Source organism: Lissotriton helveticus, chromosome 5_1, assembly GCF_964261635.1.
Source record: "Lissotriton helveticus chromosome 5_1, aLisHel1.1, whole genome shotgun sequence".
Taxonomy (NCBI): domain Eukaryota; kingdom Metazoa; phylum Chordata; class Amphibia; order Caudata; family Salamandridae; genus Lissotriton; species Lissotriton helveticus.
In genome coordinates, this window is record NC_136065.1 from 1,092,286,616 (window position 1) to 1,092,302,537 (window position 15,922).

At 43.3% G+C, this 15,922-nt stretch overlaps 2 protein-coding genes across 2 annotated transcripts in view; one reads left to right on the plus strand and one right to left on the minus strand.

Annotated features, from left to right (window-relative positions):
- The window catches only part of TAF5 (TATA-box binding protein associated factor 5), a 275,231-nt gene extending 270,968 nt beyond the window's left edge, over window positions 1-4,263 (plus strand). The window contains exon 11 of the mRNA XM_078643693.1: window positions 2,184-4,263. Within this exon, the coding sequence (XP_078499819.1) occupies window positions 2,184-2,401 (218 nt within the window). The 3' untranslated portion in view covers window positions 2,402-4,263. The remainder of the gene's footprint in view (window positions 1-2,183) is intronic.
- Window positions 4,264-4,654: 391 nt separating this feature from the next.
- Window positions 4,655-15,922, minus strand: part of ATP5MK (ATP synthase membrane subunit k) — a 43,821-nt gene continuing 32,553 nt past the window's right edge. The window contains exons 3-4 of the mRNA XM_078643697.1: window positions 9,969-10,068; window positions 4,655-4,851 (exon numbers count right to left, since the gene is read on the minus strand). Of these exons, the coding sequence (XP_078499823.1) occupies window positions 9,976-10,068 (93 nt within the window). The 3' untranslated portion in view covers window positions 4,655-4,851; window positions 9,969-9,975. The remainder of the gene's footprint in view (window positions 4,852-9,968; window positions 10,069-15,922) is intronic.

Consider the following 15,922-nt stretch of genomic DNA (forward strand, 5'->3'; position numbering starts at 1 on the left):
AAGAAAGCACACATGAGATGGAGGAGCAGAAATCCGGAGGAAGAAAGCTTGAGAAAGTTGAAGGATGGAAGGATAGGGAGAAAGATGCAGATAAAGTCAGTGAGGAAGGAAAAAATGGGGAGAACGGAATGGACCTAGAGCAAGAAATACGGAGTTAAAAGGCATAGAGGAGGCTGAGAGCACGTGGCTAACTGAGAACATCTAAGCGGCCGAAAGGGGATAAAGGAGGTGCGAGTGCACGCCGAGGTGAAGGACTGTGCTAGAAGGGAGGGGGAAATGCCAATAGCAGAGGAGCCTGCAGGCTGTTTAAGGCAGATGGTGTCTGCGCGCAAAGTACTGGGCGAGAAGGGAGGGGGAAATTCCAGCAGCAGAGGAGCCTGCAGGCTGTTTACGGGAAATTGCATGAAAAGGGTGGTTCATAACATTCACATTAGAAGAACCACACCAGTCAGCAGAGTAAGACCATCTGCAGCGTCTAAAGACAGGAGTGTAGCCAGCAGCATCAGAGATCAGTTGCACTACTTAGTTGCGTTATGTATTTTAAACATGCACAATTTATATTGGTATGTATGTTAAACGTACACACACTTTATTTTCTTTTACAGCATGACTGCTCATGTGGCTCCACATGGCGCCATCCTTAAAAGTTACCGAACAGTGCGATGGTCGTTAGATGAGTGCCATGCTGAAAGCAAAATGTTTTTAAAAGTTACTGACAGTGCGGTGGCCTTGATATGGGTGCTAAGAGGGGCGGCTTGAGAAACAAGGCAGAGCGCACCATATGGAGAGGGAGGGGGGTGGCAGTGGGAGGGTGATTGATGGGCGGGGCAGTGCTGGGGAAGCCTTTGATGTGGCCTGGCGGCCGTGGAAGCCGGGCCTTTGAAGTGAAGCTAAGCTTCACTTCGAAGGTGTCGGAGGAATGCGGGCGGCTGTGCACGCGCTTTTAAGCTCAATGCGCATGCGCATTGAGCTTAAAAGTCACGGGCACTGCAAGGAATCGCCACGATTCCTTGCAGTGTGGATAAAGAGTGGATGAGCCCCTATAGTCTCGCTTGCTCGATGCGCATGCGCATCGACAGGCGAGACCTAAAAATTATCAATGGTTTATCTGTTGAAATTACGGTCGCTGCGAGGGCAGCAGTTATCGTTATTCGGAATGGTACTCTCTCAGGTGGATAGTGGAGCACACCAGGAGAATTGAGCTCCTGATGCTAGAAAAACGTGATATTCGCATGTATGATTTGGTTTACTTTGAATTATTAAAGTAAATCCGTGATCATTGGCACAAAGAACGTGAACTGAGATTGCATTTTCTTGCATGCAGTAATTGCATAGACATGTTTTAAAAAAAAAAAAACAATAGAAATGTATATACTTTGACTCAAAAGCAGGAAGAACGACATCCTATTATTGCATATAATACTACCTGGAGCGTTTCTTGGCCTTGAAATTTCCCGGGCAGTGAGCCCTGCTGGGACCGCAACCTGTTGGATGCACATAACTGCTCGAACTGGGATCTTAAATGAGAGCAGTTTTACTCGAGCCGCGCGATGGCAGTATTACAAAATGGCTGTCAGACTAATATGCCGTGTGTGTGTATGTGTGTATATATATATATATATATATATATATATATATATATACACACACACACACACACACACACACACACATAAATAAACCCCCCCCCCCATTGGAATACCCCAGCTCTTCATTTGTTCTTCACTTTGGCACTAAGAAAACCTTAGTAAGTCATTTATGTCAGTAAGAAAGGTCACCTGACCCGAAGGTATATTCATAGAGTCTCGTGTAATACACATGGCATACAAAAGAAGTGAATAGCGGAAGGCATAATAATGCAGCCAATACATTTTGCCACAGGATTAAGGGCCTGACTTAAACTGTTGTGAGAGCAGGATCATGATGTGCTAGATCAGAGAAGCAATCCCTGAAAATGTTGTGTATGATTTCCTCTAATCAAATAAAGGTGCATGCCCTTATTCAAGTAGCATCAAATCTTTTAGCACCATGGACCCATAAAATAGTAGTCCTCTGGATTTTAGTGCATGTTTGACCTGTCTACGTTTGTAAGAGTGTGTTTAAATCAGTTTCATATTGAGAAAAGTATGTGAATAAACCATGGGATGCGCTGCAAGTATAAAATTAAATGTTTTTGTTGCCAGGTTCAATGGATAACACAGTACGTTTATGGGATTCTACAAAAGCCTTCGAAGATTTGGAAACGGATGATTTTACCACATCAACAGGACACATAAACCTACTTGACAATTCACATGAGTTGTTGCTGGGTGCATACATGACCAAATCAACGCCTGTGATACATCTCCACTTCACTCGTAGAAACTTACTCCTTGCTGCAGGAGCATATAGTCCACAGTGATCACCAATGTTGAAGTCTGACTTTTTTATGCTGTAGTTCACTCGCCAAGTGGAAGAACCTGACTAAAGATGAGAAGTTACAAGGAAAAGTGACTTCCATTGCTTCTGGACGGCCTAGTGAAAACCCACAACTTTATTCAATATAGTTTAGGGCTGGTACTGTCATGTCTTCAGTAGCAATGTTCAATAGTGTGGTGTACGTTTAATTTCATACACATTGTTTGTTGAAATACTAAGTTTCTTTGCAGGTCAAAGCAGATTGTGGTGAGGTCATTGGGCACAATGTCTTTTTCAGCCACTGCTTGATTATTTGGGCATTATCACCATGCTGCAGATTGTGCGACTGGAAAAAAGAAGAGTTTTACACATTTGGAGACTGATTTTATATATATATATATATATATATATATATATATATATATATATATATATATATATAGAGAGAGAGATTGGCTCCCCCAATTTTCAAATCCAGTATCTTGTTCATTTTAGCGTTCTGTTGCTTCGGTCATTGTTGTGGTCTTTTCATTAAAGACATTATTGGCGAATATAAACTACAGATGAATAGGCACTCAGCCTTCTTTCACTTCTATATAAAACCACACCACCTAGGTGTCAGTGAGTAGAGCTATTTTGTTGATGAGATAATACCCATCACTGTGGTCTATTTAATTGTAACAGATTTAGTTAAAAAATGGCCACATAATGTATGTCAGGAAAGCAAAAATAAGCTTCAGAATACGATGTTCAAAGCAGCACGAAGGAAAGTGGTATGTGATCTGTACATTAACCTTATGTTTTTTTATTTGTGAAAGCGTGGATTTGTTGGAATTACTGTGATTTAAAGGTTAATGCCCCGACATGGTGGCTTTCATAATACGATTAGTCATTTGCATTCTTGTTCTGAAATTTACTAGGATAGTTCTTGTTTTATTTTTGCACTATGTAAAGTAAAATAGTTCAGTGCTAAGAAAGTAGCCTCAACCTCCAGTTAAAAAGACTCCAGTGCTTTTCAGGCGGACATTAGTGTGCAAGATACTATTTTGTCTCGCTCCTTTTAATTATTCTATTTTTGTGAAGTACGAGGATGTACTGTAAGCACAACTGGAAAACAAAATGTGAATATCCTCTTGCCCACAATGATTAAAGCATTTAAAATTGCAGATACTTATACAACAAACAGGTAAACGAATAGTAATAGTATGTGTGTCAGAGTGGGTACACATAATCTGCCTTGGATAAGACCATGATGGGGGCTTTCTCTGTGATGGCAGATAGCAAGGCGAGGATTCCTCAACTAAGAAACCCCACAATTTAGGATCTGTTAAGCTAGTCGCATAGCAAGGAGAGGATTCCTCAACTAAGAAACCCCACAATGTAGGATCTGTTAAGCTAGTAGCATAGCAAGGAGAGGATTCCTCAGCTAAGAAACCCCACAATGTAGGATCTGTTAAGCTAGTAGCTTGTCAAACTTAGAATTTCAACAGCGGGTCACAAAAAAAACCTGCCCACCTACTAGGATACTATAATTACAATTCAATTGCTAGCAACGTCAAATGTTAGTTTGCTTTATTGGTACAAATACAATACTTTGTACTCTGTGTAGTTAGGACCGTCACTGGATGTTGGGAAGCTGCACATCGGACGCCTTGAGGTGTTGACCAAAAACCTGTTCAGATGGCCTTGTATGGAAAAGGACCCTTTATCGGTTCTGATTTGTGTGTGAAGTATTATGAACCATTCAGAAGTGCCTTTTGACCTTCTTCTAGCACAGCTTTCCGTGGTGTTACACCAGAGTTACTTAGTCATAAGATGAACTACCATAATGTATTTTAAAGTCTGACTGTGGCCATTCTGCTTGAAAATATCTAACAGTAACGTATTACTGTTAGATATTTTCAACAGAATGGCCACAGTCAGACTTTAAAATACATTATGGTAGTTTATCTTATGATAACTATTCATTAGCATTCTTTTCAACCAGCTGTGGTACAGGTGAAAAATGTAGGGTTCATCTGTCTTCCTAAGGAAATATGTTAATAGGTTTCCTCAGCACTGAAATTTCACACTTATAAACAAGCTCTTAAAAGATTGCTCTCAGTATTTTAAAAGGGGTGAGTAAATAAAACATTCGTGAGTTGGCAGAATGTTGAGGTGGCAAGTTGATTGCATCCTACATAGTTCTTGCTAGGTATGGCATCTAAAATAAAATGTGAATGTTATAAAACTCCACAAGGATGAAACTACAAACATATTGTATATATGACATTTATTAATTCCTCAGAATAGAATCTTGTAAGTCGGTGACTAACAAAATCACTGCCATTTTGTACAGCTTTTATATTGACATTTTGTAAATAAAGTTAACACAAGTTATTGTCACTGTTTATGGTCTTTGACAATGAGATGTTGCTTTTTTCACTAGAATCCACTGTTCATGAAGCCGCAAACCTGGTGGGACAAGATTTAAAAGAAAGAAAAAATTAATTTGTTTCAATTTCATGTCCACTGTTCATGTTCTACACATCAGATACCACGATTGTCCGCCCTGAGAATTTCATTCTTGTCCAAGTGGCTTCACACATCTTGCAGGAATCCTCTGACAACACTACTACTGATAATGTATATTATGACATTACAAAATGGTAATAATTCTGGACCTATATTGAGATATCTGCCTAGAGAAAATAAATCAGGAAAACTTTTTTATTTAATGCAAGGATCGACCGATATGATCAGCAGGCCTTCAGAAAAGAACATTAAGAGTAATTGAGAGAAAAAGGGGACAATCCTATAGTCACAACCACGTCTGTGGGAATTCCCAATGCTGGGCAATTTCAAAATACTGCTCAATATTTGCAGGGGGTAGGGTAGAAATCGGTACTTGTCTGACATTAGAAAAATAATTTTACCTGTACAAGTAGAGGTGGCAAAAGACTTGAGGTTGACCCATTTCCCCACAAACAACTTCCATTCAATACTGTTGCTAACCATATTCTGTCTTGCCTTCTTAACACCGGGCAGTTTAATTTATGAGTCTATTTCCTAGAGTAGTTGGAATACACATTGTAGTGCTGTTACCCAGAGAACACTATTTCAACATTCTTCACTTTTAAACAAGCCTTACAAGTATGTCACTGCGGTGCTCTCCTTCCTCTATAAGTTAAATGGATGGATGGCAAGTGGAGAACACCTGAACCTGTCCCTCTGGGGCAGCACACAAGCGGTGATTGTGACCATCCCACGCTTCACCTTACTTACTAGAGAGCAAAGCACCTACAAGGGCACTATACCATGCCACAACTGTGGCCACTGTAACAGCATCATTCCAGGAAATTGTTTATCACATCCCACCCAAGGGACATCCATCCGCCTTCGAGTCAATGCTACCTGTGACTCAATGAACGTGATATACATGCTCAAATGCCCATGTGGCCTCCCATACGTGGGCAAGACTGAACGCAAAATTAAAACACGACTAACTGAGCACCGCAGCAATATACGCACCAAAAATATTAAATCCTGTGTAGCGGCTCATTTCACTCAACATGGCCACAATCCCAGCCAAATTCGTTTCCTCATTCTGGAAGTAGTGGACAAATACCCACACATAGACAATAACAAGAATTTGCTACGTCGTGAACTGTACTGGATACATCGCCTTCTGGCCATGCACCCGAAGGGGTTAAATGACAGACTGGAGTACAGTTGTTACCTTTAGAATTTTCCTGTATTGTACCTTCTCCCTCCGTACCATGAACTGCAGATTTGCTTGATTTCCCCCCTAGCTTTTCGCTTTACCCTTCGTTGAACCTGCAATTGCCTCTAATGTACCACGGATTGTCTACGGATTTGTTATCGTTTTACAATGCGTTATTCACCTATTTTCGTTCTCTCATTTATATTGTGGACTTAGGACGGCATATACGACTGCACTTATTCCATTGAATTCCTTTTTCTTCTACCTTCCTCTTCTTTTTTCTAGAGTCCTTCATCACCCTGACCTTACTTTTTTCAACACCATAACGCACGTTTTACTTTTCTTTTTTCCTGTTACTTTATTTTCTCTAAATTCTTGTATATATGTTTAGCTTCATTCCTGAATCAGCTTTCGGTATGCATTCACTGATCTTACTATTCCTTTTATCACCCTTCTTTTACTTTCCTGTTACCTTCCCACTATAGACCACACTTCGTTTCTTTGTTTATTTGTCATCATTCAGTTCCTTCACGTCTGTACACGCATTCTTCAGTCCGTTTTCTTTGTCTATGCTCCTCGACTACATGCACACCTCACGCGCATGCTTGGCGTCTTCCGGGTTGCGGACTCCTCACACGGAGCTTACATCACCCAGTTTAATCGGTAAGAAAACACTATGTACCTTAGTCCCTTCACGCTTCTCAGGCTATCTTCAAACTTCACGCGCACCGCCTATATTCTAGATACACGGGCATTCCGGAGTTGATTTCTTCGGTCTGTTTCTTGCTTTTTGAGCACTTGTTACCCTCTGAATTGTTACACCGGTTTCTAACCTTAATTATTTCAACCACTATTATTTTCACCCAATCTGAGTTTATTTGTGGCACTCCACTGTTGTTACCGTGTTTTCAGCCCATTTTGGGTTTTATTTACGCAGCATATCACTTTCACTGCTAACTGCACACAAGCATGTGGTGTATTCCCTCGACTCCTGTAATAGCGTACTACATATATTTTCTTTACTTCACTTTTTAGATTCCCCCTGAAGAAGTGCTCCTATGCACGAAATGCATCGGGGATTATTTGATTACACTGCTCTGAAAAAATTGTGACATTCACATTATCCGCATATCATATGATGACAATATGATTATGGAAATATTGAACTGCTATACTTAACTACCACTATGGAGAAAGACTTGTATAAATAAACTCCAAAATTTCATGGATGACATTTGAGTTTGGAATATTATTAAGTACTACAACGCACCCAGGTGCCTACCAGAGTGCTCAGGATTGGTCCTTACCCCCTGTAAGGCTCACTTTGTTTTGAAATTTGTACGCACCTTTTGGACCTAGAAGGTGACGTCCTGTGCACCTATATAATTGAAGACCTTGATTACCTTGTTCAAAGCGCTTACCTTGGAGTGCAGCGGCTTTTTTACATTTTATCTCCTCCCAGCTAGCCCATCAAGCACGCCGCCTCCTCACTAACATGCCGCCCTCACATCAGCCAATATCTGTATACTAGGTCACCGGTGCTCTCCACAGGTCCCAGCCCACAGTAAAAAGCTCACGGCAACGTTCAGATCTGCCTCCTACAAGACGGTGATCTATAACCTGGTGGATGGGGCTAACGAATTCCTTCTGTCTGCCGCCGCCCCTGCACCACCCGTGGAAAACAGACCCATATAGCCACTTTCCCTGCCTTCTTTTGTCCAGCGTCCATCATCCCCCTTCCGTCCTCTCCTGGTTTTCTTGCTTGCCTGTAATACTGGCCCCTTCCCCATTTCTATTACTGGATTCATATGTATTACACTTGACAACTAAATCACCCTTCTATACTTTTGCTGCTTGTATTCGGCTTTGTTGTTGGCATTTGTGAATCCAATCAAATAATTTCAACAAAAAACATGGCCCAGGAGCGCTATCATTGGCAGCAGGTGCAGTGACACCAGTACCACCAGATGTGGGCCTCCATTTATAAATTGGTGTGTCAGGGCGGGGGGGTGGTAGTATATTCATTGCTGCACCAAGGAAGGGGTTCACATATGTTTTTCTCCGGAGCTGGAGATTATTCACCTTTCATACTGTGCAGATTCCTGCAGCAACAAATGCTGGAGTGGCCCGACATGCTGACTGACCTCACTTTTAGTCATAGAGTGTCCTTGTTTTCTTAGGGTGTCTCTGAAGGATCATGCCGTGTAAGATCATTCACTAGTAAGGTTTTCACTACAGGCCCAGAAGATACAGGATACAAACCAAGCTGCCAGCAATTTAAAAGCTGCCCAATTAAGTGACAACAAGCAAAGCTCCGCAATATCCATAACTGGAAACGAAGTCCAAGGAAGGAAGCTATTGGGGCCCTTGAGTCCACATTACCAAATGGTGCGCTGACTTCAGTACACCTTTCAACACACTAAGAGAGCCCTCAGTAAAATGTCTGAAGGATTAGGCACTCCCAGATACAGCTGCTCTCGTATAATGGTCACACCCACAGAAATAAAGGAAGTGAAGGACATAATTTCATATGAAACGGACCAAGAATAAACACTCAGGTGCATCCAATAAACACATGCAGGATAGTCTACATAAGATGCAGACACTGTGCCTTTTATCGGTGTATACACACACTCAATGCCATCTACTGGAGAAGCCTCCCCATAAACACACATTGAGAAATATACAGTGTGCTCTCCCATGAAAAAAACAAGCATTGGCCAAGCCAATAGGACTCGCCTATCAGACCTATTTGCTTTGATAATGTTTTGTAGCTATTCTTTACAGCAGCATGGCTAAAACGAATAAAAAATAAATAATAAAAGCAGAATGACACTGCCAGCGGTAATGCACGCCCTGCCTTTTCTTTTAATGAAAAAAGGACATTAGCACTGGCTGCGACGTAGCACCTTTTTTTGGTCATATGTTCCCACTCCACCTTCTCTCGCCTGTCTTCCTCTCTCTGTGTTGTCTAGCCACCCACCCACTCCAGCAAACGGGGGGAGGGGTAGTATGTTTTTGGGGGGATAACATACAGGTGGTAGAACATGCGGACAGCAGAGATGATGCGGGAGAGGCCGGTGCAATCACAGATAATGGAGGTTGTGTGAGAGGAACTGGGACAAACAAGGATAATGGATGGTGGGAGGGAAGGCGAGCACACTGACAACGTAGGATGGGCGGGAGCATCTTGAGGGCAAGCACACAGAGTGGGCAGGAGGGGCTAGGACATGGACAACAGAGGAGGGGCTGGGGAGCAAGCACCAATGGCCAGTGCTTACTGGCTGCACATGGGTGAATCTAATAGGATATTCGTAAAATAATTTTTTTAAGCCAGCTGTGCACCTTCTAGCCCCTGCAACCTCTTCTGCTCATGGGTGTTGGAGCATGAATAATCAGAGCTGACAGCAAGGGTCAGAATCAACATCAGGGATTGGCTCGACAGACCTAAAAGACCATGGGCAGAGCTGCGCTGGGCCCTTCACAGCCTTGCTTAACTCTAATAGAAATATTACCACGATAGTCTTTCAATAGAAGTTTCAGAACCTTTACCATTTGTCTGAACAGGTGAGTAGAAAAGGCAAGGTAACATTGTTAAGGTAGTTAAGTGGGGCAGGCTGCATTCTGTAGAGCATAACTATTCCATTTAACAGTGCCCCTCCGCACTCTCCCAATCCCCTGGTCTAGGATTCTCTTAAAGACTTTTCTGTTCCAGAGTGAACTACTACTATTAAAGCACAAAACAAAAAACTGTCAAACCACAATTTGGGCCTAGGAGAAAAGAAAAAAAAAACTAGAAATGGGCATCCGTGCCTTGTTACCAAACTTTTAGCAGCCGTAATATTTGCTTGAATTAACATTCTCTTACCACAAATTTATGGAGCCGTCACAGCTTTGGGTTGCTTCTTAGGTTTCAGCTTGAAAAACAGAACGAGCGCAGCAATACTTGCATATGTTGCCAGAACACACTAAGGAAAGAAAACGAAAACAGTTTGAACTTCAGCCTTTAAACAGTAAGGCTTGACTGCGGTAAAGGTAAACGCCCCGCATATCCAATTCTTAATTTTTACCAGGATATTTAATCTGATTTTGAACGGTGCCCAAACTTACTTTTAGTACCCTGAAAATCGATGGGGTGTCACAGCCAACTGGTGTACAATTTCGTGACAACTACCCGTTTCTAATTAAGTATTTTAGTTCATTTTGTGGAGCACAAGGGGAAAAAAAACATTGTAATGCCTTTCGAAGATCAGTACAATGGATATGACGTTGACCATCTGCATCTCGGCGGTAACTCATCTTAATTGGAACTAAGAAATTGTTACTTTGTTTTTTAGGTCTCGCCTACGACGAACGCGCGTTCTCGCAAGCGAGAACTATAGCCGTCATCTCAGCAGTCTGAGACAGACGAAGTGAGACAAGACCTGGCCGCGCGCAGCGTTTCTCCATAGGATAACGTTGTGCGCGCGGCCAGGTCTGGTCTCCACGGCATGCGAATGCAGACCGGATCGCGCGCCTCTCTGGAATGCAGGGGGAGTCTGTAGAGAGGCGCGCGGCGCTGATAAACAGGCAAGAGGCGCGTGTGGAATCAGAGTCTGCCAGGCTGCACGCGCTTTGATGCCCGGCATTTACTTTCGCTGTTCTTGTTTTAATTGTCCTTTCCGCTTTTCTGTGTATATGATGCCATAAGCTTCCGTTGGGCTGGTTTCACAGCGGCTCGTGAAAGTCACTGACTTACCTGCCACTGCTGCAAATGTCTCCAAATTTAGGTAGGGACCGTCTACACTTAGTACTACGCATGCGTGAATTTCCACTCTTCAAATAAACTACATCCATCTTCTCATGGTCTCCGACTTCTTCCAGAATCACTCATCTTACCCACTTTAAAACAAAATCACACTGGAGAAATTACCTCACCCTTTTGGAAACTCCCTGCTGGTCCTAGTTAGTACTCACTCAGTGTCATGGTAAGCAAGCTCTTTAAAATAATCCACATTTTGTATAGCGCACAATCACCCGTTAGGGTCTCTAGGCGCTGGGGGCCGTCGGGAAGATTAAGCAAGCTATTGCCCAGAGTCGCATGGTGCTGGGCTAACCTGCCGCCGGAGCTCGAACCCTGATCCCCAGATTCCAGCGTCAGTCGCCCTGGCCGCGGCGCCACACCTCTCCCGCAATCACAATCACAACTTGTCTTTTTAGCTAACTGCTGTAGTTGATTTCAAATCGTACCGATATAAACACAAGCTCCTAAACTGTCCTTGCCTTCAGGGTCACTTTTGCTGCTGCTATTCACTTTCTAACTAATGTTTTCCTTATATGCCAAAGCTTAATGCTAGTAATACGAGCTGTGCGATGCAAAGTGCTATTGTGGGCCTTGTGGTCATTTGGGTGCAAGGTTTTAGCCTCTGGTCCCTATTTTCTATATATCTGCCGGTTTACTGGTATGACGCTAGTAAAAGCAAGTTCTGCCTGAGAGCTTGCCAATGAACTTGCCTGATCATGTTAGCAAGAAATTCATTTCAAAGCGCCCTCACATCACTTGTCGCATTATAAACACGCATTCACAAAGCCAGTAGGCCTGGCCTTCTCCAGCTGGCGTGACAGATTTTTCTTTTATTTCTTATTGTAAACAGGCAAGAAAAAGGTAACAAGCATTTGCAATGCAATAGGTCTTGCATTTTCGCGAGTTTGAGCTATTACCATTGCAAATAACAATTCCTTTTATTTTTGTTTTCTTTTTTAAAACATAAAGGGCATTGTCATTTACAATACCAATAGCTTAAACTCCAGTAACTGCGAGACCTATTGCATTGCAAATGCTTGTTCTCTTTTTAAACACAATTTTATTGTTTTCTTCATGCAGAACAAAGTACCGCTATTGACCCACTTAGGGGTCAGGGTATTCAGTGCATAAAAATGACATACACCAACATATGAGACGTGTGTTGTCAATCAACGATACAAAATCCCCCACCCCAACACCCCTTTGACATTCCTACCCACCTACATCTACACTGGAAGGAAACGTGAGACAGATGGTTGCTAGTGCATGTATTTGTTCTGCTGAACGGGAGCATCAGATAATACTACGGTGTGAGAGGACTTCCTGACTATGGGGACGTAGCCCTTAAGTGGGCTGCAGTTCATTCCTGCTGGACATTTGAGTGGAGGAGCAGCTTAATTGACATTACGGCTGTAGAGCTCATTTGTGTTTAGGGTAGCAGGTGTTCTGGATTGAATCAGTTGAGATAGATCAAGAATTCCCCAAGTCAAGGCCCTCAAATTGTGTACTCAGGGGTCTGAAGTCAGCGTTCTGAGCGGTTTGGAATATGTAGGTCAAAGCTTCCCAGCTGTCTGTGATTGGCTTTTTGCACAAGCCCCAGCGCTCTCGCCTCAGTAGGGAATTTGCTTCCAATCCTCCCAATGGAGGTCATGTTTGCTCCAAGCCTGTACCATGAGGGGGAGAAAGGGGAATGCTTGCAATCTCCAGTTTTTAGTAATGTTCCTCTAAGCAAGGAGCAGCGATAGGTCCATGAATCTTGTGGCAACTTTAGTGTTCAACTTATGTCTATGCATGCCTAGCATTACAATACGAACTGTGCCCACATCAGATCTGCCCATCGTGTACCCTATAACTGCCAGACACTACGCAGTGGGGGAGGGTGGTCTCACATCATGTGGTGGATGTTTGCAATGTTAATCCCACATCTAGGCCCAAGGGCATGGAGCTTGAGCTGCGGAAAATGTCCTATTCAGCTTGGTAGGGGCGAGGTAATTTCTATGCAAGATACAGAAATGGATGTACCGGAATCGTGCGTAACGTGAGATTTTTGTGCGTATTCCAGGGCCCTTTGCCATTGTTTGTCATTAAACATTTGGCCCGCTGACCCCTCCCATTTGTCTCTTAGTGATTGCAGTGACACCACAGTACATTCCAGGTATGGTTTGTAAAGCCAAGATATTACTCTACGTATCTCTCCCACTGTGTACAATGCCTAAATGCCTCTCCCGTTGTGCACAGTGCCTGAACGCCTCTCCCGTTGTGCACAGTGCCTGAACACCTCTCCCACTGCCTGAATAAGTGCATGTGTTGGGGGTTCTGCGTCCTCCACACCCCACAGGATGTGACACAGATTTGTATATTGCCACACAAAGGTACCTGAACTCAGAGTGCTGCAGATCATACATACATGTCCCGAGAATTCCTCAGACTGGAGTATTTTCTACAAGTGAGATGGGTCCTAAGAAATGTGGTGCTTTTGTGTATATATTTGATGTTGTGTGTATTGTAACAGTTCATGTTGTTTGGTGTGTCGCTAACCGGTGCACCAATTTCGGTACCTGCATCTGAAAGGACTGCTATGTGCAAAATCCGGTTTGAAGTACAAGCTTGGGGTAACTTAGATGATAGCATCTGGTATAGTCCAAAGCATCCCTTTTAACCAGACTAGTTGTGGTGTGTGGTTTTTTAATGTTATGGGCTGACAAGGAGATTAAGGGTGCAATGCTGTGGTGAGATCCACTATATGGTGTCGGAGGGTTGTGTTCGATGTGCGTTGCTCAAAATACCTTATACGGAAAGAAACTGGCCTTAAATCATAGCTTGAATATTCTTTCTAAATCTATTAACAATTTATCATCCTGGGCCATGCTAAACGTGGGCCTGTTCATTAAAGCACGGGAGAACAACTGGGAGATGATGAAGAACGAGCAGGAGTGAGCAGCTGGGCACGTGATAGGCTATTGCCCTGGGGGAAGACTCAACCTGCACCGGGACCTCACTCGCTGCTCTAGGGAGAGCATGTTGCTGGGCAGAGGCCGCAGCCAAAGATAACTTTATTTCGGACAATGCGGCCATACAAGTGTACATAATTTTAATAAATAGATACAAACAAGCATATTCACATTGGAAGAACAATTTATACCTAAAAGAAAACAATACCAGTAAAAAAACACAGCAAGACCTGTATGGGCAGGTACCAAACAATTGCAAGCACAACAGCAATTGGAAAACAGGACAGCCTGAAAGTCCGTTATCAAACATCAGTATAGTGGCTGGGCAAATAACCCCTTAAAGATTAAAAAAAACACCATAATACTAAACAAGACCATAAGTTAACATAAAAATAATGGGCCACCCTATCACAACAAGAGGGAGAGCCACATTGCACCCAGATATCTGGTGACTGCACAGGCACATAAAGGCGAGCAGTCGATTCTGAGAATTCGAAGAGCAGTTGAGTGCCTGCGTGTACCCAGCTTCCGGCACATAGGCTTAAGGCAAAAGCAACGGGGGGCGTTCGTAAACAGGGATGCAAAGAAAACATGAGGGGCGGGTTCCTTAGAAAAGTTGTATACTGGGCAGTAGGAAGATTCCATTAGAACCACTTCAAAGTAAAAGATTTCAGCGATAGAGTATTCACTCTAATTTGGAAATATAGCTTACTGTCCATCAGTACGGTACTGTAATATAGTCCCAGAACAACTCAAGGCCACACAAGGACTTAAAATCGAGGAATTCTCGTCACAAAGTGGCACTGGAAGCTTTAAGAGTATCAACTGGCCATTGTGCTTAGCCAGTACTACTGCTTCAAAGACACTTTAGAAGGAAAATCGGCATTTCTAGGGAAAAACATCCTTTTGATATTCAAAAACCAAAAGATCTTATTAGTGCAGCCTGCCTTGATAGCATTCTTCAGTACAGCAGCATAATGGGCAAGCTCAGGAATGGTCCAAATTCTCCCCCAGTACAATAGCAGGAACAACCTGGCTTTATTTACCCTCAAACCCCTTTGACACCCAAGTCCAGAGATACGGGATACAAGGGGGTACAGGTATGGAAAAAGGGACAGGGTTCGCAAAAATGTATTTTCCGATTGAAGGCCATTTGTTGATATTAGAAATGCCACAAAGCTGCGCCTGTTAGAGGGCTGTCCCCAGGGCCTTGGCTTCATAGATTTGGAAAGCAGGTGCTACAGACTTAGTAAAGGCCGCAATCTTCTCCCACTATTTGGGCCGAGGGAAGTGCTGGACCTCTAAGCATGGTCCACAGATGTCTACCCGCCAGGGGACATTTTATTTTCAAACCAATGTAGTGGAGGTCGGTGCCTGACATTCGTGCACAGAGGAGTGAAGTTGTTGGGGACAGGGCAGATCTAATCTCCCCCCCCACACCCCATGCCTGCTGAGAGACAACATAACATGATGGAATATATGTCACTCACTGCTGGGATCCTGAGACAACACTGGAGAAAACTTCAGTCCAGCACACATCTGGCCTCAGGAGAACTCACCAGAGTCATTGAGCACTTCTAATGTTGGTATTACTATCAAGTGGTTGCCAATAAAAATGTACGTTTTCAGTCATAAGTAGTCGTGCGCTAAGGTTACTGTGTTCTGTAAAAAAAAATTAAAAATTGGGTGTTTAGTGAAATGTACTGTTCGAGGCATGTGGGCTGCTGAATTCATATCTATAGCATAGATCGCCGCCTAGTGTTGGGTCCGGATGATTGCACATTGTTGTCCTGGAAGAGTCTTCGAAGTATCACGAGATAGGTGGCTCCTCCCCTGGACTACAGTGCGCATGGGCATCGACTCCATCCCCAGATTGTTTTTTTCCGCCATTGGGTTTGGATGCATATTTGATCACTCAAGATCGGAATCGATAGAAACTTTCCTTAGGCCCGAAGGCCTTTCCTTAGCGTCGGTATTGTCTTGCGTTCAGTGCCAGGCTCTGTTCCGGCTCAGTTCCCGAGTCGGACTTCCAGAGGAGTCGCGTGGCTCTTCGGTGCTCGAGGCCCAGTCGACGCAACCAGACTTTCG